Raw genomic sequence first — 27419 nt, forward strand, 5'->3', positions numbered from 1 at the left:
CAAATAATACATTGTGGTTGTAGCTGAAGGAAATGTGCATGAAACCAGCAAAACAAACTGAAAGCCATTTGGAATGAATTTCGCACGTTTGTTTCCCTTTGACCAGTATCATAAGAAGCAGATTTAAATAAGGCAGTAAGCAGTTGTAGTGCAAGTATGGGTACACTTCCTGCAGTAGATTACTTCTCACCATGGAGGGTCATGGCATAAGCACTGGACCACTACAAATTTCCAGGAGAACACGAAGTAACACAAAATATGTGGAAGGCAGTTTGTGATTTATAAAGGGTATTCGCCAGCTGTTTTTCACTTTTTTCTGATCAGAAAACTAATCCTCCATTATGTATGGCGTTTCCAACCTACGTACCTGAAAACAGACTCGTACCTTTTTGAAGGTGTATATTTCTGGATGTTTCCAAAATAATAAAATACTTTCCATGACCATCCGCCTTATTGTGATCTATTCATACACTTAACCCTCTTAATGTTCTGGCCAGACCTTTCTGAAGGAGTAAGTCCGTTTCGATATTGATATCGTACATCCCCATTTTTGTTTTACATCTGTAAATATTATTTAAGGCTGCATGTGACCACTGTGGACTTGGAATAACTGTCACTGAAAATGTCTTAGCCTTACTGTCCTAGCGACAGGACTGCCCCCTAGAAAGGGCCATCCACACAACTCTTAAGTCTTAAATACTTGGTCCTTTATCCAGTACCTTTACACTCTGGCTCCAGAATTCTGCTGAAGAAGTCCAAGTAGCAGAAACTTTACTTTAGGTTAAACCACATTTGGAGCTGAACTTTCTCATGATCTTTTTACCATGCTTTTTTTGGGGGGGAGAATAAAAAAGCACAATTTAAAGTACGCCAATTGGTCTTTCCAGCTAAGGAACAGAAGGTATGCAGACTCTAAAACACTGAATCCTTCCTTTGAAATGAAAGGTTCATTGTACAAGATCAAACATTTCACTCAGATGACTTTTGTTAGGCTATTACTATTATTATTATTGTTATTATTTCACTTCTCGTCAAATTTAAAAAATATTTTTTCCAACCGATGAATCCAAGTAAACTATGTTAAGGAAATGGGAATTTGCATAATTTCGACCAACTCCTAGCCCATCAGAATGTGCTCTACAGTGTAAGGCTTTACACCTCCCCCTAACAGTTAAAGAGGGCGTATGTTAAAACAATGCTGTGCAAGAGTAATGGAATTAATCCATACACCCCTTTTGTGATTCACCTCAAAATAGTATGCGCATGCTACATCTTGTAGACCATGGCTTTGAGAGTTCCACTCTCCAGGTTGGCTAGAGCCACTACAGATTACCTCTGTGCCGTTCACGTAGAAACGTCATTCTTACCGAATCCAGAAGCTAAAGTATTTTCATAATAGGTCCTTTTCAATTGGAGGTGCTAGGTAAAGTGTGCCATGTGCATAAGGAAAGAGATAGAAGTCCAAACTAGATACAAAGGAATTCAGTATAAGAAAGATCAACGCTAAGTGTACTATTATGTGCAATTATAACTTGGTATGTGTGTTTAACATTTACAGATCTGCCCAATCCTTTAATACGCTTGAAAGATCATTCTTTAAAATACAGAATGATCTTTCAAGTTTAAAACTAGAGTGCAAACTGCAGTACAATGTATCTGCTTCTAGAAGTCAATTGATTGTGCCTGTGAGAAAGGGAATATGTTTTCTCTCCACTATGAGAGAGCGTGGGCAGGTGTCAGGATAAATCACTGGACCTTTGTCATTCTAGCTAGTACTGAAAGACACAAGGCTAGGAATTCCAGATTCATGAACTGACGTCTTAAGCATAGGTATAGTTCCCCCATGTGAGACCTCTTCCTTCTCTTTCATCTCCACCTTCTTCTGGCCAATACAAGCTTTTTCTTTTTCACTTGAAGTTTTACTAATGGCTTAATATGCCTTGAGTTACAGCCTCCCCTGGCTGTAAAATCCACTGCAGGTAGTTTCTAAAGTCTCTTCTACTGAGCAATCTGTCCACCATGTTTCTTCCTGGGCCAACCAAATAAAGAAAATGCCTGGCATGTCCGGGGCATGGTATAACTGCATATGGAGCCCCAGAGACCTGAAATGCCATAATACGCCAAATCACCCACCGGGGCTCTAGGTCCGCACCAGTAGAGTATATCTGCTTTTTTGGGGGGTTTTTGGTCAATGTATGAAAATGCTTTCAACTACCATTCAGGCAGGAAACCATGATTTAATTCAGTCTGCACAAATGTGGCGATAAAGGATAACTATTCTGGAAATTACTTCAACCAGTGCTTAGTCAAAAGTACATTCGGTTGAAGCCCTTTCAGCCGTTAGTTGTGAGTAAGACCCAAGTCTTTCATGAACCCACCCCACACGTAGCATGGCCCAGTACCCTAGGACATGCAATCACATTGCTCCACCGATTCTCCGTTCTCCCACACCTTGATGTCATTCATCTTATTTGCTCACTTGGACATCAAGGCCTGCTCAAATACAAGATGAACACTCTGAGAAAGCTGGGCAATTCCAGTTGACTTCAACAAACTGCGAGGACACTTTTCCACACCATACTATATTGTTGGCCTGCTCTACAACATGAACTAAAATGAAATTCTTAGAAAATGCCCTGAGAAACTACAATTACCACTTAACACGCTCTGCTGTTAGACTTGTGAGTAAACAGCCTAAAACGGGAATGGCATGTGTGTTAAGATATACACTTTGCTATTCTCCATTGAGACGTACAGCTGAACGCTAGCAGATTTCAATGCCATGCGATCACATGGTCATGTTCCTGTTTGAGACCATGATTACTGCTTTGCCCATGACTGTCATGGCAGGGCCTCTATGAGTGACATTCCCACTTTATTTTGCAAACTCTATACATTTTATAGTATTAATCCAGATAATAACTATCAACGTTTTCCTTTACCTGAAAAAATGTAGGCCTTTTGCAAGCTGTACTAACCAGATTGGATTTCGAGGAGAAACTATGTTGTGGATAAAGAGGTCCTTGAGTCAGGAATATATTCAAGTTGCTTTATTCAGAATAAGTTGCAGGTTCAGATGGTAAGATGATAATATAAGGACCCCAACAGGAGTGACCCCCTTGTCACTCAGCCTGCCACCAACTGCTAGTCAACCACAGGCCAAGCCCCCAACATTCTACAATGTCACCAAGGGTTCCGACAATTACATCATCTGAGGCACAGGGAAATCCCAACCAGGGGAAAAGAGACAAAGATCACATACAACATACTTATTCAGCATTTCCGGTTTTAAAGGTGCATTATTAAAGGAGCTTCCCGAGAAATCAGGGCATGGCTTTTCAGTCATCTAAGAGGTCATCTTTTAACTATAGCAGGAACGAGAAAGAGCCATGGTTTGTTTGACGTGCAGATAGCGTCTGGCTCAAGTCTAATGTTTATTGTAGGTTTCCATTTAGATTTCAGGGAATAGTTATGGCTGAGCAGGCGTGACTGGAGGAGAGTTTGAATGGCCTTTGCTCTGCCAGGAAAATAATTTGTAAATCATTTGTGAAGATTTCTTTTAACACCAAGTAGCTTCTTGAATAACAAGAGTGTGCTCTGCTCACGTCAGATGATTCTTATCATCATTGCAAAACCTTAGGGCGATGGCCTGCAGCTGGGTGTCTGCTGGCATTGTGAGGATTGAAGCAACGGATGATGGCATTGCCACACCTGAGCAGAAGGCCAACTATTTCCTTGACTCCAGTTTGTCATAAATTGCATGCATGTCTTATTTCTGAGTGGGTGTTTTGTCCAAAACAGCCCTCCCTCGACCTGATTAAAATCCAGAATATCAATGCAATGGATCAAATGGCAGTTTCATGGGTAAGAATATTGTAGAAGGCAAATCCTGGACAAAATAGGTAACATTTGTGTTTCTCCGACACTAAAAGCAGAGCGGTATATATTGAACAACATTGCGGAGCTGTGCTTTAAGCTTTATATTCTGAGGAAAGAAATTGGTGGGTCCCAGACCATGAAGAGTCCATGAACAATACAACGGAGCGAGTGCTCTCTTGTTTGATGGGCAGACAAGCAACAAACACAGTAAATATGTGACTGGAAAGAAGTGTCCTTTGCTTTTAGTCTGTGTGTGCTGCTGCATTTTGCAGATGTTGAATGTGGTACAAGAGATGGTCTGAGAGTCCAGGATAAATGCTGTTTACGCCAGTAATGCACAAAATGTCTTTGGAAGAGAGACTTGAACATATTTATATTTGGCTTGAATTAGCTTCTCTGGCAAGCTCTTCTTTGGGTCTGATTCTGAGCTATCACAGAAGATTAGGGATTCTTTTTGGAAGAGTGCAGACATGACTGACATCCAGATTTGATGGGCGTTCTGCTTTACTCCAATCAACTTGACAGGCATGTTTACTTCACCTATTGTGGGTCCTTCATATAACTGTCTGTGAATTTGGTGATCTAGATGTTTTCATTACCAAGCTAAGAGAACCACTTCCTGAGAGCTAGAGACCTATAATTCAAGATGTTACCAAGTACTAAAATTCAAGTAGCATTTCTTTGTTTGTTTCAAAAGAAAGTTTTGGGTGTGCACAGCAACCAAAAGTTACTTCATTTGAGAGCAAGAGTCCTCTTTTGAAATTATGAACATTTATGTATGCAAAAGTAATTCACAAAATTCAAAAGTTGGATGATTGTACACGTTTACAAAAAATTCTACTTTAAGCAGTTGTGATTATAAGGCTTGACCCATTTTGTTATTCAGTTCCTCTTCACACCTCAAGCTCATGTACTTTGTCTCACTTTTCCGTCTTTAATACAATCAAAGATAGTTTATGCTACGTAAACTGGAAGTAAACGTGCATGTAAGCAGCAACCTCCTAGCTTTGTGCCAAACTGTATATCTGTAGAATGGTGTAAGTCCTTGAATGGGCTATCCATGCTTCAATAAGAAAACTTAAAACTATGTTCAAAAGTCGTAGAGAAAATACTAGGGCTAGAATATTTCATGTCAACATATAAATGGCCGTCGTCAATTATTCCTTCAATCTGAATATTTATAAAAATCTTGAAACATTGACTGGGTCTACAATCCTTTGAAGTACTTGTATTTGCACAAGTAGTCTTTGTCCTCGGGTATCTTGGAATGAGGCGTTGTTACCTGCCCAAAAGGATCTAGTTATTACTGCAAACAATCTCCTTTTAATATTTTCCTGGCTTTCTGAATTGGGGAAACTTTTATATTACAATATGTTTACACTAATTGCATAGTGGTCCATCCTGGTTCCATCAAGTATGGATACTACTTATTATTTGTGAAAAAATACACCACACTTACTCAGTGGCTGACTATGTAATGCGAATCAGTCGCCATTAGACCCAGATTTCTGCACCGCCACAGTTTAATTTTGTTTCAAAGAAATGTGCTGAGAGCATCACAGAATCCATATTACAGCTATCCAATACACTATTATTTCTGTAGTCCGCTTTTTGCAGGGTATCTTTTTGGGACATTTCCTCCCCATTGTCAGTGCGTTCTCCATATACATGTATCCATTTTAGCAAAGTGCAGCAATATCTTTCCAATGGCTTGGTTACATATCAGAACAAAGTATACAGAGATAACATCTAGCCTAAATATCATGTCCAAACATTTGTTTACAAAATATATGGTCCCTTTGGGTGTAGCTTATCTGGTTACTCCTGTGCAGCAATTATTTTTATTCTATTTGGTAAGCGATATTTGGGCACAATATTTTTGTCAAAGGATATTCTGGTACCTCTTTCAAATCTGCTGCTATTTGCATATTTATCTTTGGAGTTAAGTTCATGTAGGTGTCTTTTCTCTCATAATGTTAAGACTGGCTATCCAAGAGCCCTTTTGACAGCCAGCAAATTTTCGTGCGCCGTAAATCTGTAGGCAATATAAAAATAGTTAATTTCTGGGAGGATTATGATAACCCGGTTTGCCTCAGAGGGAGAATTCAAATCGGGGGAGGTTCGAGTACCCTCGAGGTCTTGCTATGCAAGGCAAACGGGAACTATCCTTTAGATGATGGAGATAATTATTCACCCATAGTTGTTACATTTACCAATAATCCATGTTCACCCTTGTACTAAAGACTGATTCCGTCAGTTGTATTTGTATGTGGTGTGCCGATGGGTTGCCTTGGTAACCGTTTGTTGTACAACGTTTATTCTCACTTCCGGTGTGGTTCACGAACACGAGGCTGAGTGGATCTGCTCAGCCTTGGAACTTGGGGCCTCGCGTTTAAACACGGGTCCCTGCAGCGCATGCATTATTCAACTGAGCCAGTAAACATTTGCCGTCTATGCAAGCAAAACCTGCAAGGAACAAGGTCACCAGCAATCGTGAAAGAAGGCTTCTGAGAACGCAGAGAGCTCCCGGGCTGAGGTGAGCCTGCAAACAAATAACTGAATGCCAGGCTCATTTTTGCCCTTCGCAAAACCTCTGCCCGCAGACAGCTCCCCAAATATTTCTGAGCTCCTAGCAACCAGTCACAGCGTTTGAAAGATCATAAACATTGAGAGGGCAACACATTAGTGGGAAGTTTTAGCTAGGGGATTTTGTCTCTTATGTGTCCCTCCTCCCACCCCTTCTTCTGTGAGTTTAATACTTGCTTCTAGGTTTTTCAGTGTGGTGTTAACATCTTGCGTTTTATTGTTAATAGTGCAGTTACACCAGTGTGAAAATATACATCTGTCCACTTCTTGTTTTACATAAATGTGGGTATTGTCTTGAACAGTCTGTGGTATGTGTTAGTCAGTTCGTCTGTATCTAGTAATTCAGCTCATGCACCTGTGTATTTAAAAAAATAATTTTTTTTACTTGATTTGGAGCACTATTGCAGGATGGATTCTCTGTTGTAGTAACCAGCATTGTGTATCAACATTCGAAAATGCATGGCGTATTCTCCGTTTTTGGTAGCCCTCGTCATATTTTCCGTCTAGCAAAAGGTCGAGAGGCAGTGAACGTATTTCGTAACGTTACAAAATCATTTTAGGAAACCATATATGGAAACCAATTTCTAGTGTTATAGCTGACGTTCAACTGCGTCACAAATCTAACAAATAATAGTCCTGGCATGTTCATACGAGCATTCATTTATTCATTTAAAAAAAATGCATTGCTAGAAAAATAGATCTTAGCTAAGAGTTCTAAACTCAACTTTTTTTTTTTTTTGGGACCTATTAATTATTGCATGTTATGTACTTCTTCTTTCGTGAGTTGAGTTACTAGTTGTGGCATGCTCAGGTTTGTTTCAAATATTTTTTGCAAACCTTCTGTGAAATTCTGCCGTATTTTTTTAATGCTTTCTCTGCGTACGTTTTTGCTTAAACAGAGTCTGTCATTGGTTGAATAGTTTAACAGAGCAAGATGAAAATGTAGAAACTGGGTAATATGAGGTTTGTCATTGCTGTTCTGACAGTCTGGGAGTCTAATGCGATTTCTGCCTGCCAAGTCGGGACTGTTAGACCAGATCGCTGAAATGCAGACCTACCTGCAAGGGCGCGTACCCACCAAATTGCCATGGGAAGAAATGACCTCACAGTTTTGGCCATTTGCATCACCCATAACCTTCAACCGCTTCCTGCTCATGGCAGAGGAGCTAGTCAAAGGGGACGATATGAGCCCGGATTCAAGCAAATTCTGTTATTGAATCAACCTCTTCTTTTGTTCATGTCATTGCCTTCCTAATCACAGTGGTCACAAGTTAGCCTGACTGAAGCCAGGCGCAACAGCCTACACTAAACTGACGTCCATGAGTAATTGAAATAATGTAACCTAATTCTTCAAAGGATAACCCCTGAAACGCCCTTCCGATTTATCCACAACAAATTACTCTTTCAGAAGAGTGCGACTAAAATGGGTCCTATTCTGCTAACCTTTCTTTCTGTATTGCCTGAGGCGATGTTTGTGACATCCTAGGTCCATGATGCCTTTTAGAGTATTTTGGCTGCTTTTATATTGCGGGCTTACAATATGCAGAAAAAGTAGATGGATGCTATTAGGCGGATCTCTTGCCTCCCAGTTTGGAAAAACCACATAAAGGATGACCTAGCATAGCATATGTACTATAACGTTTAGATCTGACGTCCTTGGAATAGTATTTTCCAAGGCGCTTTGCCTTCACTCCCCTTTCTGTGCTGAACTAGTGTTTGTTAGCATTCGGACTCTGGGCAACTTACCTCTGCTAACCAGTCGTAAGGTGCTTGTGCTCTCTACGTTAAACATGGAAAAATTTGCATACACCTGATTGGTGCATTTAATTTACTTGTACGTACTACATCTACTCAGGGCCTGTAAATTAAATGCTACTAATGGGCAGCAGCACGCCTTGTGCCACCCACTAAAGTAGCCCGCAACCTGTAGTGCAGCTTTCAACTGTTGACCTTGTAAAATGTACCTTTTGCCAGGCCTAAACCTTCCATTTTAATACATATAAAAGCCACGTAAGATAGGCCGTAACCAATGCTGTAGCAGAGTGTATGGTATTTAAAAAGTTGGGTATGTATGTATCAGGTTTTAAATGCCTGCCCTTGAAAAAAACCTGAAGTCGTTTTTCACAGTTTAAATGGTTTCACCCATATAACAAGGGGTACCTTATTACTCCTAATAAATTAATACCCTAGTTTAAGAACAGACCGAGAAATGCCTCTTCCACTCCTTTTGATTGCAATTTAAAAACCTCTTTAATGGTAAAGTCAGATTCTAAGTTACTTTTCTGAAAATGGCACTTTTAGAAAGTTGGCATTTTTCTGACTGCTTAAAATGGTTTTCTTCAACTGTCTAGGGTCAAAGTACAGTGTATGCCTCTCCTGTGGTGTGGTATGTTATCAGGGCCGGACTGGCCGTTGTGGGCACCGGGCAATCCCCCGGTTGGTCGCAAGGGCTGGGGACGGTTTTGGGACCCTTGGGGCAGTTTTTGCAGCACAGCTGCAAAATCGTCCCTTTAACAAAATTGGCCGAAAAACGGCCCGGCAAAGAGCTCTATCGCACCCCCAACCAACTCCATCTCCCCAACACCCGGCCGAGCACTTTGCCAAAGCCGGTTTTGGTTTCCAGTCTGGCCCTGTATGTTATGTATTCCTTTCAGACAAACACAAAAGGGCCTAGGGTGCAGGGCAGGGTGTTCTTCTCCTGAAAAGTATGTCCCAGGTGGTTGTACCCAGCCTTCCTGAGCTTCAATGGGTAGCCTCTCGGCTATACTTAGCCACTTGCTGACTTCTAAGGACTGGCTGCCTGCCCTGCCACTAACATGCAGCTCACTATTAGGTCTGCCTGCCCTTTGATACACTAGACCGTTTGGAGCTACACCCAGGAAAGGGGGCAGGGTATACAAAGGAGGCAATCTCCACCCACAGACTGGCACTGGGTATAAGAATAGCACCTTCAGACCCTCTGATCATGAAACTCCTGGACTTGTGGAAGATTCAGAAGAAGGATTTCAATGTTGTCTGAAAAAAGAAGACCGATCCTGCTCGCCTTGAAGCCAGGCTCCAAAGAAGTGACTTCAGGGTCTGTTGCTTTACTTGTTTGAGCTACAGAGATGCAACAAGCTTCTAGAGGCCTCCTTGCAACTGACCAGCACCATCCTTTTCCTTCATCGCATGTCAGAGCACTTGGCGTACACCAGCTCAGCATATGTGCCATGCAAAAGCCTCTCCTGTATATACTTTAATAGACAATGTCGCCCCATCTGTAATAATAAACAACAACACATTTAAAGTAAAGAGGCATAAATGCGTATACATTCACTTAAACAATTGTGTTTAAAAATGTTAAAAAATTGTCTTGATTCAGTGTAATATACTAAAGTAAAATGCTTTCCAATGTTTTAACTTTCATGTTCTCATCAAAGGCATCTGCTCATTAAACCACACAATAATAGAACAACCTTGACAGGATCTAAGACGTAATGAACAGCGAGGCAACAAAGGGCATTCATAGAAAATGAATGCCTAGGGGTGTTTTAAATCACTAAACTGGTGCCTACGGGAGGCACAGAATAAGTGCTGGTTCCTCCAAACAAGGGAAAAAGCCATACCCCTGGCACACAAGGTTCAAGTTAACCACTGAAGTCTAATGTCTTGAAGTCTAATAATAACCCTGGTTTATTGTTATCCATCTGGTAATTATGAGCAGAAACTAATTTTTGTAGGTACTATCCCCAAGGCGCAGAAAACCCTGTGCCACTCAGTGCAAAACAGTGTTTGTCTTTGTCTCATACTCCAGATGATGCCTTAAGCAATGTTTCTGTCTATGTCCCCACATGACATAAGGTAACATATTTTCTAACAGATTCCATCTATGGATGTTAAATTATGTAGATGAATTTATTAAAACCCGACCTACCACTGCCTGCCCGTGTATTTTGAATAAATATTTATTTTGAAGGCTTGCATTGTCCATTAATTCTACCAGATTTTTCTGGTCTCGTGTAATATACCATTAGGTTAAAGTCCTTGTTTCCTAGGACTTGTGGATTGCGAATAATAGTCTTTGACAAGATTTGCTTTATAGTAGAATACTGGCTCGCCCCCAGATTAGCAAAAAGTTCCTGATTTTGGTGCTTGTTTTAGCAGATGTTTGCAGTTGGGTTTATTGTTTATTTTCTAAACATATAATTGTGTTTACTACCTGCTTTTCAAGAATCTGTTTGAGAATTAAACTAATTTTTAATTCACAATTGTTGAGGTTTTGATTGATGCAATGGGGTAGAGATGGTTTAATATTGCACATCAAATTAATGTTCTTATTCCAGGCCTGATGATTCTTGTAACCTCTGTCTGAACACCACTTCTCTTGTCTGTAGAAATATCCTATTTGGAATCATTACTTTGAATATTCACTCAGGACCTCAACACCTAATTAAACATGTTGCTTAGAACACTGGTATTCTGCTGCAAATTACTGTTCTTCAGCTGCTGCCTTTCTACACTATTGGCCTGTATGCCTATGGAAGCGCACTGAATTTTTATTGGGGAGTTGCTTTTTCTTTGTTACTGCACACAGCCTCTGATCCAATGTGTTGTATTCATTATAGTGGCAATGCATTCGTCCTCTTAAAAATGTACACATGGTTCGACAATAAATATAGTGACTACCCAGAAAGTATCCCTGAATTTTGAATGCTTGACAATTATTGGCTGAATGCACTTTTTGGATATGTGCTCCCACTGGGCTCCTGGTTTCTCCAATTCCATCAGTCACATTCACAGAGTAGATGGGTCGCAGTCCCGCATGGGAACTGATGTTTGTGCTTGGTTAAGAATGGATTCCAAGTAGGGTTCTGCTGTTGTACATATCAAAGCAAGAGGTCCTCTGGATCAGGCTAACATCACATCTGATGTTGACCTTGTGATTATTTTGATATTCAGTATATTGTTGGGGAATGAGAGTTAACCCATCGCAAATAAATAGACAAGCATTGCTGAATTGCAGATGTGAGTTAGTCTGCTCACTCCAAATTAAATTAACAGTAATAACTAAATCCATAGATTGAATATTGACTAATTCCCCACTATTGATGATTCTCTCAAAAAGGAAAGGACACTGCGGTCTGTGATGGACCTCTCAAATTAGGGCTGGAGTGTAACAAACATCAGTGTTGCGAAGCCATACTAATGACAATGGAATACTCTTAACATCTCTAGCCTATTATAATTTTTGCGCCTCCATGCATTGTTTGGAGGCCTCCTACGTTGGGCAGAACATAATACCCGCATTCCAGCAAGTTACGTATTGACAGGAAGGAATGTAATTTGTTAACGTAATCAAAGACTTTTGACGTATTTTTTTTTTTAAACCAACAATCCGTCTGTTCATGCATCCTAAACTTTTTTTTTTTTTTTTTTTTTCTTTCTAGTTGCTTCAGTTTTCGTGCTCATCAATTGTTCTTGTGGTGTTCCCTTAAAATAAGCTCCATTATATCACATTGTTAACTTTAACTTCCTAACATAGCAGTGTACTTTGTGTTTATGCCAGCATTGTTGTTTTATCCTATGTGGAATGTAGAACTTACTTTTCATATTTTTTTTGTTATTGCAGACTTGGATTATCACATTCATATATCTTCAGCTAATCCTATGTGTAACTTTCGGCAATCCATGCGGGAATCCTGTCACTGATGCTGTGAATGATATTGAAAAACTGGTAAGGCTACTTTACTAAAGTGTTCGTTTATTTATTTATTTTTTTTTATTTTTTTTTTAATTCAATTTTTGATTTGATTTTTGAAGTACCTTTTGGTGACGCTTAGGTTATTTTTGTGGTCTTGGCAATAGCCAATTTAAGATGTTTCTTGATCATACCTATTTCTTCCAATAAAGGTAGAGGGAGCTGCGTGTTGACCCCTTGCTTGTGACTGGAGGGCTTTGCTATCTCATTTCTCTGATACTGTTACAATGGCTTTACACCATATGTTTGTATTCTTTCCATCTAGGAAAATGTCTCATTTTGATTGGTGGACATTTATGCTTCCCCAGTTGCTGCGGTTTACATGAATTACTTTTTTTACTTTCAGTTCTCCATGGGAGAACGTGTGTTTTCTTGACCTCTTCTGTATGCGCTGCTTCCCCTTTACATTCCTGCCTCCCAGGTCATAGGTAGCTTTTCCCAGCCTTCCCGACCTATGTGTTTTTTTTTTTTTTCCGTTTTTTTAAATTGGCGCCACCCTGATCTAAGCAACGTTTACTTCCATGCCATACTATAGTTATACCATACCTCCACTGTCCATTTACCACATTCATTTTTTTATGGGTCTGGAAGCTGTGATTTTCTACCGGTCTGATCTCATTAAAGGGGGCTTTCACATACCCTATTTATTTTTACTGTTCCAAGATGGGTTGGAACAGTGAATTAAAAAAATGCCATCTGTTGTCATGGTGGCTGTCTAGGAATGGGTTTACTTTTAATAGGCGACCCGTTTCAAGATTACCAGACATACATGCACATTTGTCTTAACTAGGGCCTCTGGAAATATGAAGCAGGGGAGGGACCAATTATGCGGCAGGGTTGAGAAAATTCTATGGAAAGAAAAGGAAAATGATGTGGCCTAAGGCAGTACATTTTGTGATCGTATTACTTATTATTTTGACATTTTTACACTTGCTAACTATGTTTGGGTATTGATTGCCCCTCATTAGTACCAGTTTAACATCCGTATATAGCAATAAGCAACAGAAAGGTGACCAGTCAAGCCTTTCAAAGGGGCTTCCACTGTGCGGCAACATGTGTCACTGCATTTTGAGTAACTTTTGAAATGTTTGAGCTATAAACAAAAATTTTTGTTGATATATGCAAATTATGAAGCAGATGATGGATTATTTGCCAAATGCAGCACATCTATAACTCTGTGAAACGCCACACCTGCACCATTTCATATTTCCAGTGACCCTGGTCTACCCCATATGTTTGCATGTCAGTGTCAATAAACATTGGCAAAGCCATTAGCTCTTCTATTTAAAACTGAGACCTATTGGGCTTGCCATTGCTTTTAATATGTGGTGTTCTTTACAATTTTTTTTAAAGGTTAATCATGACCTGTGAACTGATTACAACAGTGTTACATTGCATTTAATAGACACATTTTACTTCTTGCTGAGGGCAATATAAATGTGTTTATGCAGAGAATAGCCAATACGTACAGGAACCTTAAAATTACCAAAAGGTTTAAAACCTTTATATTTAGTGCTAGGCACAACCTTTTTCTATGCGCTGTAAATTGATATTGTATTATGCAAGCTATTCGTAATTAATTCATTCACCTCAGTTGGCCGTGCCTAGATTTGGCGTTGTGAGCTGAAAGCCGGAGTAGAAGTCTTCAGTGATGATTTGACTGCGTGACCCAATTTGCCCAGTAGTAGGTTTCGCTATTAACAAATGTATGGTACTACGATTACCTTTTTCAAAAGAATGGAAATCTGAGATAGGTGGATATCTGAGTTAATTCTTTTTTGTTGTTTCTTATTATATTGTCCGTGGATGTATTCTTTAATAACCAGGGGTAATCATAGAAAAGTTAACATTTAATAAACCACCCACCAAAACAAAGTTTTGTACTTGTTCAATACCACCCAATACCATTGGCCTGAAAGGCGCAGTTACAGTTACAAGTCTATAGATTCCTATGATCGATCAATTTGAGGCCGTCCGGTACTGATAATTTATTTCTTCTACAAGCTTTCACGTTTTGAGCCTGGAAGGTGAATGCTATGCCTAGACTTCGGTAGTCCAAGCACTTTATTCCTCTGTTTGCATGCGTTTCTGGGGACTTCATGATCTGGCTGTATAATGACCAGATACTGTGTATAGTAACTGGATGGGTCAGAACAAGTTGTTTTACCTTGCTGCTTTGCAAATCCGTTCCTTTTGCGTCCCCCAGAAGCACAGATTCTACTCTATTCTGTTGAACAGGGAACCATTTCTACTTCATTACATGGTGAATAGGCAGATTTACATAATGTTGGAATCTCATGAACAATTGCCATTGGAATTAAAAGATCTTTTCAGCATCCATCGGGCTTAGCATTTTATTTGCTTCAGAGGAGTCAGTTTTCTTTGAGAAACAGTAGGGAGAGTATTCCCTTCCTTTGATGCCCCTATTTCTTCTGGTCTGGGCTGGTCTGGATCTTTTTACATTAAGGCATTGAAAAATTGCCATTGGCTCTGCAAATTCATCAGTTATCTAAACAGTTGGCCTGGTTGTGACCCCAGCAGATGATATATTCTGTTCATTCGTGAAATCCCTGCTTGTCCTCCCCATTTAAAGTCAGCAGTTGTCAATTCTGAATGACTTTCTTGTGAAACAGCAAACTCATTAGGATGATGGACGGAGTGCTGAAACTTTTCAGACACGCACCCCCAGCCACAGATCTGGGTTGAATCCATCATCCTTCTTCTGCTCACTCAGCCACGCCAGTTTGTACCCAATCCTGTAGCAAAGTGAGCACGGGGCCCACATCTGGACATCCCCTGGCCACTTAGGGTGAACATGGCAAATACATCCCAGGCTCATTGTGCCACTGGATTCAAGCTAACCTGGCTGATGAGGGATGAGGCCCCAAAACCGGTCACAGGATGCTTGTTTCTGGTCTAGGGAGGACCTGTCTTGGCAGTGCGGGCTCAACTGTTCCCATGAGGAACAAGATCAAGACTAATTTGCATATGGCTGCGTCTAAACTGGGGTGGCATGGTGAGCAAAAGGATGATGGATTGAACCTCAAACTCTTTACTTGGGTGAATGTTTGATTTGTTCCACATTCCATACACCATTTGTGTCTTTTGCTTTCTCGTGAAACAAACACCTTTTGACTGGCTGCCTGTATCTTGACTAAGCTTCAAAGTGATAGTATGCCTCTGACACACAAGCATAGACAAAGATGTTTATTGTTTGGTTCGTACTATAGTCTCATTTCAAAAACTAGAAGATGTCATTTGTGTTCTGGTTACACTTCCTTATGACTGTTTTAGAATGTTTGTATCTGAACAGTCCTACCTGGAGTGTGATTGTTTGAAGGAACAGATCAGTTGATTTGACTTGTGCTCTCTTTTTTAAAATTCTTTTAGGAAGAGTTTCATATAAATGATGTGCGCGGGATAATATAGAAATTGTTGATATAAGTTTAATGAATTTGTGTATATGTATGGTGCTTTTATGATTTATCAAAACATTGAATCATGTTTTATGACTGACTGCAGCTGCCATGAAGCCCTCTGTGGTGCATATTGAACAATAAATGCTGTTCAATACTGCTTGGTATGTGTTCTTTTAATTATCCAAGACAGAACAGTTTTCTTGTGTAAATTCGGGGATCAAAATGCTTGTCATTAGTCCAGTCATTGAGTGACAATTTCTTTAGCTGCTCTTAAACAGTGAACGGATGTAGCTGTTGCTATAATGTACCTGGAACCTCTTTATTTGTTGTATACAAGTATCCAGGGTTATTTAACCATGAACATGCATTTCTAGCCCGTAACCTGGTTCCTAAAATGTTTGTACTCTTGTCTATGCTGCTTTTTGTAGATCTAATCTGTGTGGTAAGGGTTAATGTGGTTCTATTGCCACTAAACATCCCCATTATCACACTGGTACAAGATCACAACTGGTGGTTTATTGTCCACACCTAGGGCCTTGGCACAGAATCATGATATGGACTGATGAGGTGACCTGAATGTGGTAATGGTTAATCGAATTCAGATGGCACATAATCGCCTATTCTCTATCCACATGGCCAGCTCATTCGTTCTCCCATCTTTATACACAGGTCTGTCAAAGCATAGTGGTTGGAACTGCTGGTTGTCATGTGGTGAAAGAATTAAGAGCCATCCAATTTTGCCATATTTTAAGATGCCAGCTTCTCTTCAAAGTATGTGTATCAAAGACGCAAACAACACAAGCCAGTGGCTTTGACGTTTTGTTGGCGAGTAATACATACTTTGCACGTTCTTACTGAGTCACAAAAGCAGAAAAACTATCATGTTGCTATGACTTTAAACTAATATAGATTAATTCACATGGGCAATCGGGGAACAGCAGTACGCTCTTATAACAGGCTAGGGCATCCGAAAGCAAAACCTAATAAAGACCTAAATGAAAATTATAATTGTGCCAGCTAAGTAAATCGATCAAAGAACACACTGGCTTTTAATTGCAAGATGCATGTCCTGTTGTATCTGCAAAAGAGCTATTGGAGCCTCATCACCAAACCTAAGGGGACAATGGAACAATCCTCGAAATGCCATAGCCTTGCCGGAAAGCCCAATCCATGTAATCGCAAAAATCACATGAGCCCCAATGACGGAAGTAGGCTTTCTAAAGTCTTCTCTCTTTGTGCTTTTTCTTGTACTTTTTTGAAGAATTAATGATGATTGTCTTTCATGTTGTCTGTAGCCAGACTTGCCTGGAGTGACGATAAGCGGTACGTTTTATGCTTGTGACTCCAAACCTCGCTGCTGCTGGTCTTTGTAGGTAAAAGTGCTTGTGTATAAGTAGGACCCTTATTCTGTGCACACTAAATAAGTGGTTTTCCAAGAAAGTTAAAGTCCTAAATCCATTAAAACAGATTGTGCCTGGAGTTTAAATTATATCATGGGAACTAGATGTAATACATCTAAAATGCATTTTGTAAATGTAATCTATGGCACATGCAGTCAAATACATTTCTTGCATTGATGGCGACGGTTGACTTGTACCACTGGCTTCTCTGATCCATTGAGGCTAAAGTCACCCTCGTTTTCATAATTTCATGTCTTTGTGACCTTCCACTTTTGCACCAGTGACTATACAAATAACTTCATTCAAGAAGCCCACAGTTAACATTCTAAATGTTCTGAAAATTGGTTAGTGGGGTGCGAGAATCTCCTGTGTAATTTCATGGCCCATTTTCTAGTTTAAAATTAGGCAATGTAAATTCTCCATTGAAAATCCAACAAACCCAAATGAAATGTTTTGTTCCAGAATTTTTAAATTTTTTAAAGGGTTTTTAGATATTTATTAATGAATTACAGGGAGACGTTGATGATTGCTTTACTTGCAGATAAGTCGTGTTTTCTTTTTGTTTAATGTCGTCATTTATTCACTATTTGTATGTATAATTGTGTGTATAATTTTATGTGGCCCTCAATGAGAGCCAAAACATAATAAATAAACTACAAACTGCAACAAACCTTTCTAAGTTCTTTTACTCCTTGTATCAAAGGTAGAAACAAATTCGATGCCTTCTGTGAAGGAATTAGCATGTGGATCCTAGAGATTCCACAAAAGAATGGTAGTAGATACAATTGTGTTTCTCGAAGGCAAAACTATGCCCCAGGTACTCTTCCGCCCACTACAACAATGCTCAAAATCTTGCAGTGCGTTTGGCTCGCATTGTTGGTTCTCCAATTGTGAAGCAATGACTCCTGCGCACTACGCATGGTGCTATTCTGCCAGATTTGCTTCACTGGATGAAACCTTTGCACCGTTTCCACTAACTCGGATTTCGAACGATCTGCATACGCCTTCGGCAAATCTTCCATCACACCTGTTTACTCAAACACCTCATGAATACGAATAAATTGCAAGGAGTCGCTATTGGGTTTGTGGTCTACTGCTTTCCAGACACAATGGGCAGTTTGTTAAAGAGGCTGCTTGTTGTGCAATCTGATGGCACTTTATTATAAATGTGCTACTACACCAGGGATCCAGGTGAGAAAAAGAAATGCATTAAAGTTCACAGTAGAAAATGCTTTGAGTTCTGGGTACGACGTGAGGGTGCTGTGTGCCACATGTCATTTGCCTATAGGATGCCCTGGACGTTGGGGATGGGGGCACTGTGGGCCACTGCTCATTGGTCTAAATGAAGCCCTTGTCCCTGTTAAAACAAATCAAAATGTGGCTGAAGATACCAGTTGGAATGCAGCATAACCACCACTTGGAATCATGCCTAAAAAGGAACCCAGGAGGAGGCAGGCGTGTTAGGTATTCTTGCTCATTTGCTGACAAGACAAGTTCAGAAGGTCTGGTGTACTTTAACAACATGCATGCCTTGTCACTACAGAACATTCAGTTAGTCAAGCCTGCTTTAACATACTTTGTAAATATATATGCTACACCTTTTTTGCCTCTTTTTGTTGCCGGCTAATCGCCGATTGCTCAATACAGACTTGACCTCCAGCAAACACTCCTAGGTAAACCTCTCCTTCAATATTTAATCATCTTCACTCTATTTTGGAGCCGGTTCAAGAACTCCAATGTATTATCTCAGCAGCTAGCTAAATGTTAATGGTCTGTGAATGAGGCTCCACAACCCTTTCACATTTATGTACATAAGTGCAGGTTGGCTCCTATGTGGTTTAGTGAGTCAGAGCGCATTTAATTTTTAATCTGGTCGGATGTCAAGGTTTTCATCCGTTTTAATTCATGGAGGGGAATTAATATGCAGCTGCCTGGCTTTGGCTTTGTAGTTGATCTTGGGCACAGCCCCAGAATGTCCATGCAGCACAAATTAGTTTAGCAGTATTTTAATCCAGAGGAAGTTTGTATATTTTTTTTAATGAACTTTTATTACGAACGTGGTCTATTCCTTTGCCAGTGTCATCAACCTTGTGGGTTTACGATTGCATATTTGACCTCCCAAGCTGTCCATTGTTATCCCTTGAGTGAGCAGACAACGTTTCCCATGAGATTTGATGTCTGCTGCGTGGATTTGCTTCCCTAAACAATTCAGAAAACGACATCAAATGTTGGAGCCATCTCTTTTGGGGTTTGAGGCAAATAATGTCTATAGCCTATGACATGCTGGATTTATTTGATTTTAGTCTTGTAGATCGAGGTGGGTGAGCCAATAAATTGAGATTAGAGAGAGGATGTGGTGTAATGACCTGAGTTGCTCACTTTGGGGCTGGGGCACAGGGTTTAAATGTTGGCGCTGGCTCAACATCCTGTGATTCTAAGCAAATCACTTAATGTCTCGTGCCTTAAAACAAAAATGAATGTGTCCCTGTGTAATACAGCTGGAGCTTTATGTAAAACACTTCAATACCTTTAGGTCGAGCTCGCACTAAACAAAACTGCAAAAAAAAGGATCTGATCTGAGTGTCTGACTCAATGCTACGAGCCCATGCAGGAGCTGAACCCTGAAAATGTTTGACACATAACCCATGCAAAAAAATCCAAATCTAAATAGGATACCATGCTAAAGCATTTCATCTTCGTACATCAGATTTAATCACTACATTGAGATGGGTTTATTAAGTGACAGTTTTTAAACATGAACTTAAACATTCATCCTTTGCCCCCACCATAACAACAATGCCATTAGTGAATTAAGAGGCAGGTAACTTGTAATGTGGACTGGATATGCGGCCTAGGTTCTTACAAAGAACAACATTATAGTCTCTTCAAATCAGACACGAGAGGTGCTTGTCCATTTACACTCTCTGAACTCACCCTCAAATGGATAAAGGAAACCAGCATTTGCAATGCAAGGGGTCTCGCAATTGCAAGATTTTGAGCTATTGGCATTGTAAATGACAACGCCTTTTATTTGTTTTTAAAAAACAACACATAAATAAAAGGCATTGTCATTTACAATACCAATCAAAAAAGTTTCTAAAATGCGAGACCGATTGCATTGCAAATGTTTGTTGTTTACAAGCGCCCATTCTGCGCATTCATGTTCATAGAGGCCACGCCCCTGTTTAGACGAGCCATGTCTAAAGAAAGGTCCTTGACCGCAATTAAAGTGAAAGTGTGGTATGGGGCGCTTTTACTTGACAAGCAAATGTTTTTTTTATTTTTAAAGTTGACAGACAAATGCTTTTTTTTGTTAAAGCGCCCCGTGCAAGCGTGCATGGTGGGCTGAATGTTGCAGGAAAGCATGTAGTGCCTGCAGTAGGAGAAACCCATTAAAGAAAATAGTGCTTACAGACTAAATAAGACGTACAGTGTAACAACAATATAAAAGTGACAGTCCTCATGGAAGGTTACAAATGGAGACTAGGCGGTACTAAGGAGAGACAAACCTATTAACGAATCAGAAGCCAGCATTTACGGAGGACGATGACACAAGCCACTGACCAATATGGGTGGAGAATGTGTGGGGCTTCAATTCCATACTCCAATGCAACATGCCTCGCAGAGCTGCATTTCATACCTTGCTCAGAGCCACTAATGTGTTGGGAATGCTTTGGTAACCTGATATCTTAATGGGTAATGGTAATGGTATGGGCCTCTTGAATTAGCAAGGCAACCCCCTAGTAAAGATTACTAGACCGGTCAGGAAACAGGGTGAAAATAATCAAAAGTACAAAAGCAACATTCCCTCTAGACCTACATTTCTTTAATTTATGGCTCTTAGAGGTAGGGCATAAGGAACCCGATTCTCCACACAAAACGATAGATCATTATTACAAATTTGTATTTAATTTCTTTTTTTTTTTTTTACAAAAATATATCTATCTTCATAATTCCAGTGTGAGTGTATTGTGTGCAAGGAATATGGTTGCGGAGTAGAGAGGTGTGAGCGTGTTTGGGGGTATGTTTAATTATATTCTTTTTTCATTTAGCGAGCTGTGACCTTACAGGTGTTGAAATGAATTGTATTATATGTAGCACATTATTGGAATAATGAAGATAGCTATATTTTTGTAAAAAACGGTGACAATAATTGAAAAGATATAAGCACTTTTTTATAATGTGAAATATTAAAAAATGAAATAACATTTGTAATAATCTATCGTTTTGTGTGGAGAATCATGTTCCTTATGCCCTACCTCTGAGCTTTGAGAAGCCATAAATTAAAGAATTGTAGGTCTAGAGGGAATGTTGCTTTTGTACTTTTAATGGTATGGGCCTCTGCCACCATGAGCCTCGGGCAGCTGTTCATTTCACAAACTGTTAAATTGGAAGTTTCTACCGGTGTTACTTATCCATTTAAAGTATCCTTGTCCAATCTGAGGTTTTAAAATTTTAAATTTGCTAACCTGCCGTTCTCTGATCAGCTGTAAGACCGCATGTTGTTCAAATCTGTGGTTTTTGCACCGTTTGGGGATACAGGTTGTGGTGGTGTAGGGTTACTAGTGTCAGTAATATTTCTAGTTTATTTCTAAAAGTTTCTGAAAAAGGGAGATATGAGTATCATTGCTTTATTATTATATTCATTCATCAACGATGTGTTGGTGAGCGAGAGAAAAAGGGTCCCGGTAGTTGAGACTTAACATCCATTGTTTGAAAGAGGACCTGCACATCTGCCTTGCATGTGGCCGAATACACCACATTTTGGGAATCTTCTAATTCTCCCTGCTTGGGAATAGTAGCAAGTGGAATCAAGCATACTGGAGCTCATCCTTGTAGACTTCAACTGCTGCTATAGATTGATGATTTAATCTATCTCCTCATCAAACCTCAAATCCTGCACTTAAAGCTTTATAGGTTTTAAACCTACAACTATAGGCCACCGAGAGCCACAGCTTTGGCCAGAGAGGTAGAATTGACTATATATATATATATATATATATATATATATATATATATATATATATATATATATATTTTTTTTTTTTTTTTTTTTTTTTTTTTTCAGTAAAATGTTCTGGAAGATCTTTAATCCTACTATTACCATGACCACTACCTCTAACAAATTGGCCTTTTTGTTGAATATTTTTCTTTCATATATTTTACTAAAGCCCAGTCAATGGCCAATGTTAGTCTTTCAGTTAGAGTCAATGTGCCCTTTTCACTGGCTTAAATGTTTTTTTCTCTTCGTGTATAGTGTCCGTGGCAATTTCCAAATGGCTACAAACTAACACGTTCAAGCAGCAAAATCCTTCTATAATGTCACAATGATGTTCTAAATTTAACTGGGAACTTGATACATCTGCAACTTTCATAGTGTATGTTCTATGTCCCCCTTTCCACAAAGCTAAATGTTACAAATTCTATCTGATGAAATTAATATCTGTAGATAATCCGACTTGGATGACTTTGATTTCAATTTGTTTGCATATAACATATATCCTGTTCTGTATCTGGACTGGTAAATGGAAGCAGATGTTCCAAAAACAATTCCATGAACTAGACTAATCTTTCTCGTTTTCATCCACCGGTTAATCTTGCTTGGCACTGTCTAAAAGGTTTTCTTTATGCAGTGTGAAGTTCATCAATTTACTAGTTATCCATGGGATGTTCTGGGCAGCTGTGTCCCTAGTGTCGCTTTTCCGCCGAATACACCCTTTCTTAAAGGCACTCTAACTGACCTCACTTTGCGACTGTAATTATACAAGCTAGACTGGTTTAATGGAGCCTATGAGCAATAATCCCTCTGCTCACCTGTTGTTGTACCACAGCCAAATTAAAATGTTACCTTTTGCACAATATGTCGTGCCATCAACTGTATTTCCTTCGACTGTGTGTTTCTCCAGCAGAGTTTGAGAATCATTGCCAAATTAGGGTTTAAAGTGAGCCACATGGAGAGCTTACTTGCTCAACTCCTATAATAGTTGGAAACTGCCAACATCTTGTTTGTAGTAACAGTGGGACACACAAGACTGAATTTCCTGTCAGTGGAACATGTAGGTGCGTTCGTGCCAGGAGAGAGGATTTCCCACAGGGGTACTGGCAGTCACGGACGCCATGTCTGCCAATGCCAGTGGCCAATATCACTTAGCAGGATGCAGCCTAACGACTGCTGGAGTGAATGGATGAGCAGGAGAGATGTTGGCAACAGCTACTCTATTGATGTTGTGTGTGCTGTCAGTAAGTCTTTCTCAAACATTGCAGGCTTGCCTGTACAAGGCCACTGTCAATGGCAGCATGTGTGTCCTTTGTTAACTGTGCAACCTGAGTCAATCATTGTGGGTACTTTTTCATTGCTCCCCTAGCATTTGCTGCTGTGGGGCTTTCCATTGACTTTAGCAACATCTCTCTCATGAAATGTGTGGGTTTAAAAACACAGCATGTATACTAGTTTTACTGTAGGGACGCTTATGTTCCAAGTTGTTTGTACCCTTTTTGACTACATGGTCATTTGTAGATTTTATTATGTACCGGTTATGTTAGAAAATTCAACTTTTTTGTCACATAGCAGCTTAAAGCAGTCCAACGAAGGTTGTATATAAGGTCTTCCTTGTCTGGGAGCAAATGGAAAGAGGACAGTTTGGTGGCATAGGAGATCTTTGGCATCTAAAATCAAATGTTGGATATGTAGGGGGGTTAAAGGGAGGTGAGAAGCCAATGTGCGGTTGAGTCAGGCCTTGCTAACTTGGTTTGCAAAGAGCAGTAGACACACCACACTTTAAATCATAACCTAACAGGTGTGTGTGTGTCGGGAGGGGGGGGGTGGAAGTTATGATGGGGCTTGTCCAAGTAGTTCTTTATGAATGACCTAGTTAGGGATTTCTGGGCTGAAAAATCAGCAATTCATGCAAGCATTTGGAAATATAAGAGTTAGTTTAGCGTGCAGCCTCCTCTAGGTTCTTGCAACATATAAAGCTATAATCAAATGAGCATTCCAACATTTGCCAGTAAACAAAATTAATGTTTTACCAATGATGGCTGGGAGTCCCTCTGCTACATAACTAGTAGAAGTGACTGTAGCGCAAATGTACACCTACACCACACACCCACAACGAGCCAAAGGCAGCAGAAAAGGCAATATAATATTCTTCAACATACAACTTCTTTATTGACAAGGGCCAGGCTACACATCACTGACATGCCCTGACGCCACACAACACCCACACTAAATGTTAACAATGGTGTACCCAATCACACATGACAATACAGTGCTAAGCCAAATCTGGTTTAAGGCTGCACTAATGGCAAAGGCATATTGTAAATGAAACGTTCAACATGATTCCTTGAGATAAACTCGAATCAACCTTTTAGAAGGAGGCACGATTAAGCATTGATATGAGTATTAAGGCGTGTGTCTGTTTTAACAGCTGATTTATATTGCAAATCCTTTTGCAATGCAGTTGGTCCACCACAGTGTAGATAAGTTAGCATGCTTACTCTGCAAATGGCTAGTCTCATGTAAACTTTTCAGCTCCTAAGACGAATTTAGTCAATTGTGAACTGGTCTACAAAGATGATAATTAGTGCCACCACAGACCTCTATCATCAAGCACCCCAGCCGTGAGCCATGTCAGAATCCTTGCTCAGTTTGCCATTTTTGTGCGTCTCTCTGCTAATCCTTTGAGTTTTTCTGAAGCTGCACTTATTTTAAGAATAATCCAGTTGGTTTTGCGTGCGTTTTAGGCAACATTCTTTGTGATTAGTACATTTTAGTACCCATTAGTGTGTTCTTGTGTCGTGAACAGTGAATCTTCAACACTTCTTGGGTGTGCCATTCAAAAGTCGACACTGCAATTCCAAAATATGCAGCAATGTTTTATACTTTTTGTGAAACCGAGAATTGCCGTGATTTTGTCTTACTGCATATTGTCTAATGATATACAAGTGAGAGTTGTGTTTAAGCCAGGAGATGGATTCCAACCAACACTAGAAAGACACTTACTTAGGCCCTCGCCGCTAGCTGCCTCAACTACGGCAATGCCCTCTACGCCGGCATCTCAACCCAGCTCCTCAGAAGACTCTAGGCCATACCGAATGCTACAGCCAGACTCATCCTGGATCTCCCCTAATGAACCAACATCACCCCTCCCCCCCCCCCCCCCACCTGAGAGGCCTCCACTGGCTCTCCATCCAGAAAAGATGCCAGGTAAAGTTCCTCACGCACACCTACAAAGCCCTCCATGACCTATGACCTGCCTAGTCAACCATTGACTGAACTTCCACCAACCCGCTAGGCACCTGTGCTCCTTTTCACTTACCCTCGCACATACCCCTGCATCTGTTGCAGCCGCAGCAGTGGCCGATTCTTCTCCTACATTGCTGCCAAGACCTGGAACAACCTTCCTGTCCAGCTCCGTCCAGCCCCCTCACTGTAAGACTTCAGAAAGACTCGAGACCTGGCTCTTCAATGGAGAGACTGCGCCCAGCTCCCCTTAGGGGTGACCGTGCTGCACTCCACAAATATTGATTGATTGAAGCCACTGAAAATTCAGATGATGGCTGCTTCATGTAGCACAAGTATTGTTCCAGATTTGTCTATGCAAAAGTGTTTTGAAATTTCCGCCAGTTCCAATTTATCGCAGCAACTGCTTTATGAGCACTGAGACCATAGGTGATAAAGTCTAAATTTCTGCTAATTGAACTTTTTCATCTAGTCTAGGTATCCTGTCCGTTTTTCCTATTCTACTGTTAAATTTATTGATCCTGGGTTTCGCCATTCATGGTCAGCAACATTTCTAACTGATAGAGTAAAACAAAGTGGGTGCATTTCATCACCGTTTTAACTTGCATATCATGTTGCAGAATTATTCCGGCCTCTATATATATTTGAAATTGAATTAAATGTACGCAACTTCCTGATTTATGGACTAAGCATGAGGTCTCGTGATATGGAATGTAACCACAGTAGAACCTTCTGTATGCAACGATAGTGAATTTTTTTTAAGGAAAAAAAAACGCATATCTGACGCAAGGCGGTGCTCCTATTTAGAATTGCAATGGAACAACTTGCTGAAATGATAGCTTCCGATCTATATTTGGCAGTGCATGATTTTTCAAAAGGCATTCAAAACGTTTGTCGGCTCAGATTGAGATGTCATTATCAATTTACAAGACATTTTTAATAAGGTTGTATTTCTTCCAGGTCGGAAATCTCCCAAACGACTACAATATATCCCTGGAATATGTCCCAGATATGCCATCTTTGGTATGTACAGCTTCTCTAACTTGAGCGATTAAAATGGTAATTGTTATTGAAGTAATATTTTATGTGTGATTCATCATCATAAAAGTCTAGTCGCCAGCTATGCTGCTGGTGGATACCACCTACTTCAATTCTTCAAGGTGTACACCCCACGCATAAAAACGTGAAGTGTCTGACTGGGGTGGATTGCACATGGACATTCAGTACAAACAAACAATTTTGTTGCTGGGCAAATAAAATGTTACGTTTTAGCTGTTAAATAGTTTACGTGTTTTGCAATTTGAGTTTTGATGGTTTTGTTTTTCTGTAGTGTTATTATAACACTGTAAAGAATATGCCCTTTATACTGCCTATATATTATTATTACTGTCTTTGTGAATTATAAATAGAATTGACAGACAAGAAGAAAGCAAAAGGATGTAGCACTTTACAGTACAATCATTACCCACAAATTGTTCATGGTTGTGACTGAAAAGGTTTGTTTAGATGGAGGGCCTGTGGCTTTGATGTCAAGCACATTTCACCTGCAAAAGTCATTAAATAGTAATATTTATTTTAAAGATTGGCTTCTTGGGGTCTTCTTGGCTACTTTGTTTAAGCTCAGACAAACGAAGGAATATTCATTCTTGAGAACGATTTTTGGTCTTCTTTTAACTGATGAGACCGCTTCAATGGTGTCCGTCAGTCATCCTTTTGCGTTCTGGAAGCACCAAGTTTCTTTGTAGCCCTTTTTTCAAGACTGTTTAATTCCTAAATTGATGTAGGAATTTGACGCAATTGTAAGGCCTTAGCCTTGCTAAAGGTGTGTGACGCAATATGGTGGATTTTCTTTCCACATTTGATGGGGCAGTTTACAGATTTCACCAGCATTCAACTCCTTATAAGTGTTTGAGTGATTGGGTTTTGGTTTCAAAGTGCAGTAAGTTAGAAAGGAGAATGTCTCCAACAATCTAAAACATCCTGCTCTTCCCTAATGTATGCAGGTGGTTCTCTTATTATTTGATCAGACAGCAGTATTTCTGCAGTTTGCAAGCAGTGGCTTTTGTACAATTGGTAGAAAAGCAACCCTTTCTTGCTGTTGTTCAGACAACAGAAGTCTTCTTGTCAGGTACACCTTTGCTTTAGTTAACATTTAT

At 39.9% G+C, this 27419-nt stretch overlaps 1 protein-coding gene across 2 annotated transcripts in view; it reads left to right on the top strand.

Annotated features, from left to right (window-relative positions):
* The window catches only part of KITLG (KIT ligand), a 144551-nt gene that overhangs the window by 43992 nt on the left and 73140 nt on the right, over positions 1-27419 (top strand). For both annotated transcript variants that reach the window (XM_078678841.1, XM_078678850.1), the window contains 2 exons: positions 12074-12178; positions 26224-26286. In XM_078678841.1, the coding sequence (XP_078534967.1) occupies positions 12074-12178; positions 26224-26286 (168 nt within the window). The remainder of the gene's footprint in view (positions 1-12073; positions 12179-26223; positions 26287-27419) is intronic.

This window comes from Lissotriton helveticus, chromosome 1_1, assembly GCF_964261635.1.
Source record: "Lissotriton helveticus chromosome 1_1, aLisHel1.1, whole genome shotgun sequence".
Classification (NCBI taxonomy): domain Eukaryota; kingdom Metazoa; phylum Chordata; class Amphibia; order Caudata; family Salamandridae; genus Lissotriton; species Lissotriton helveticus.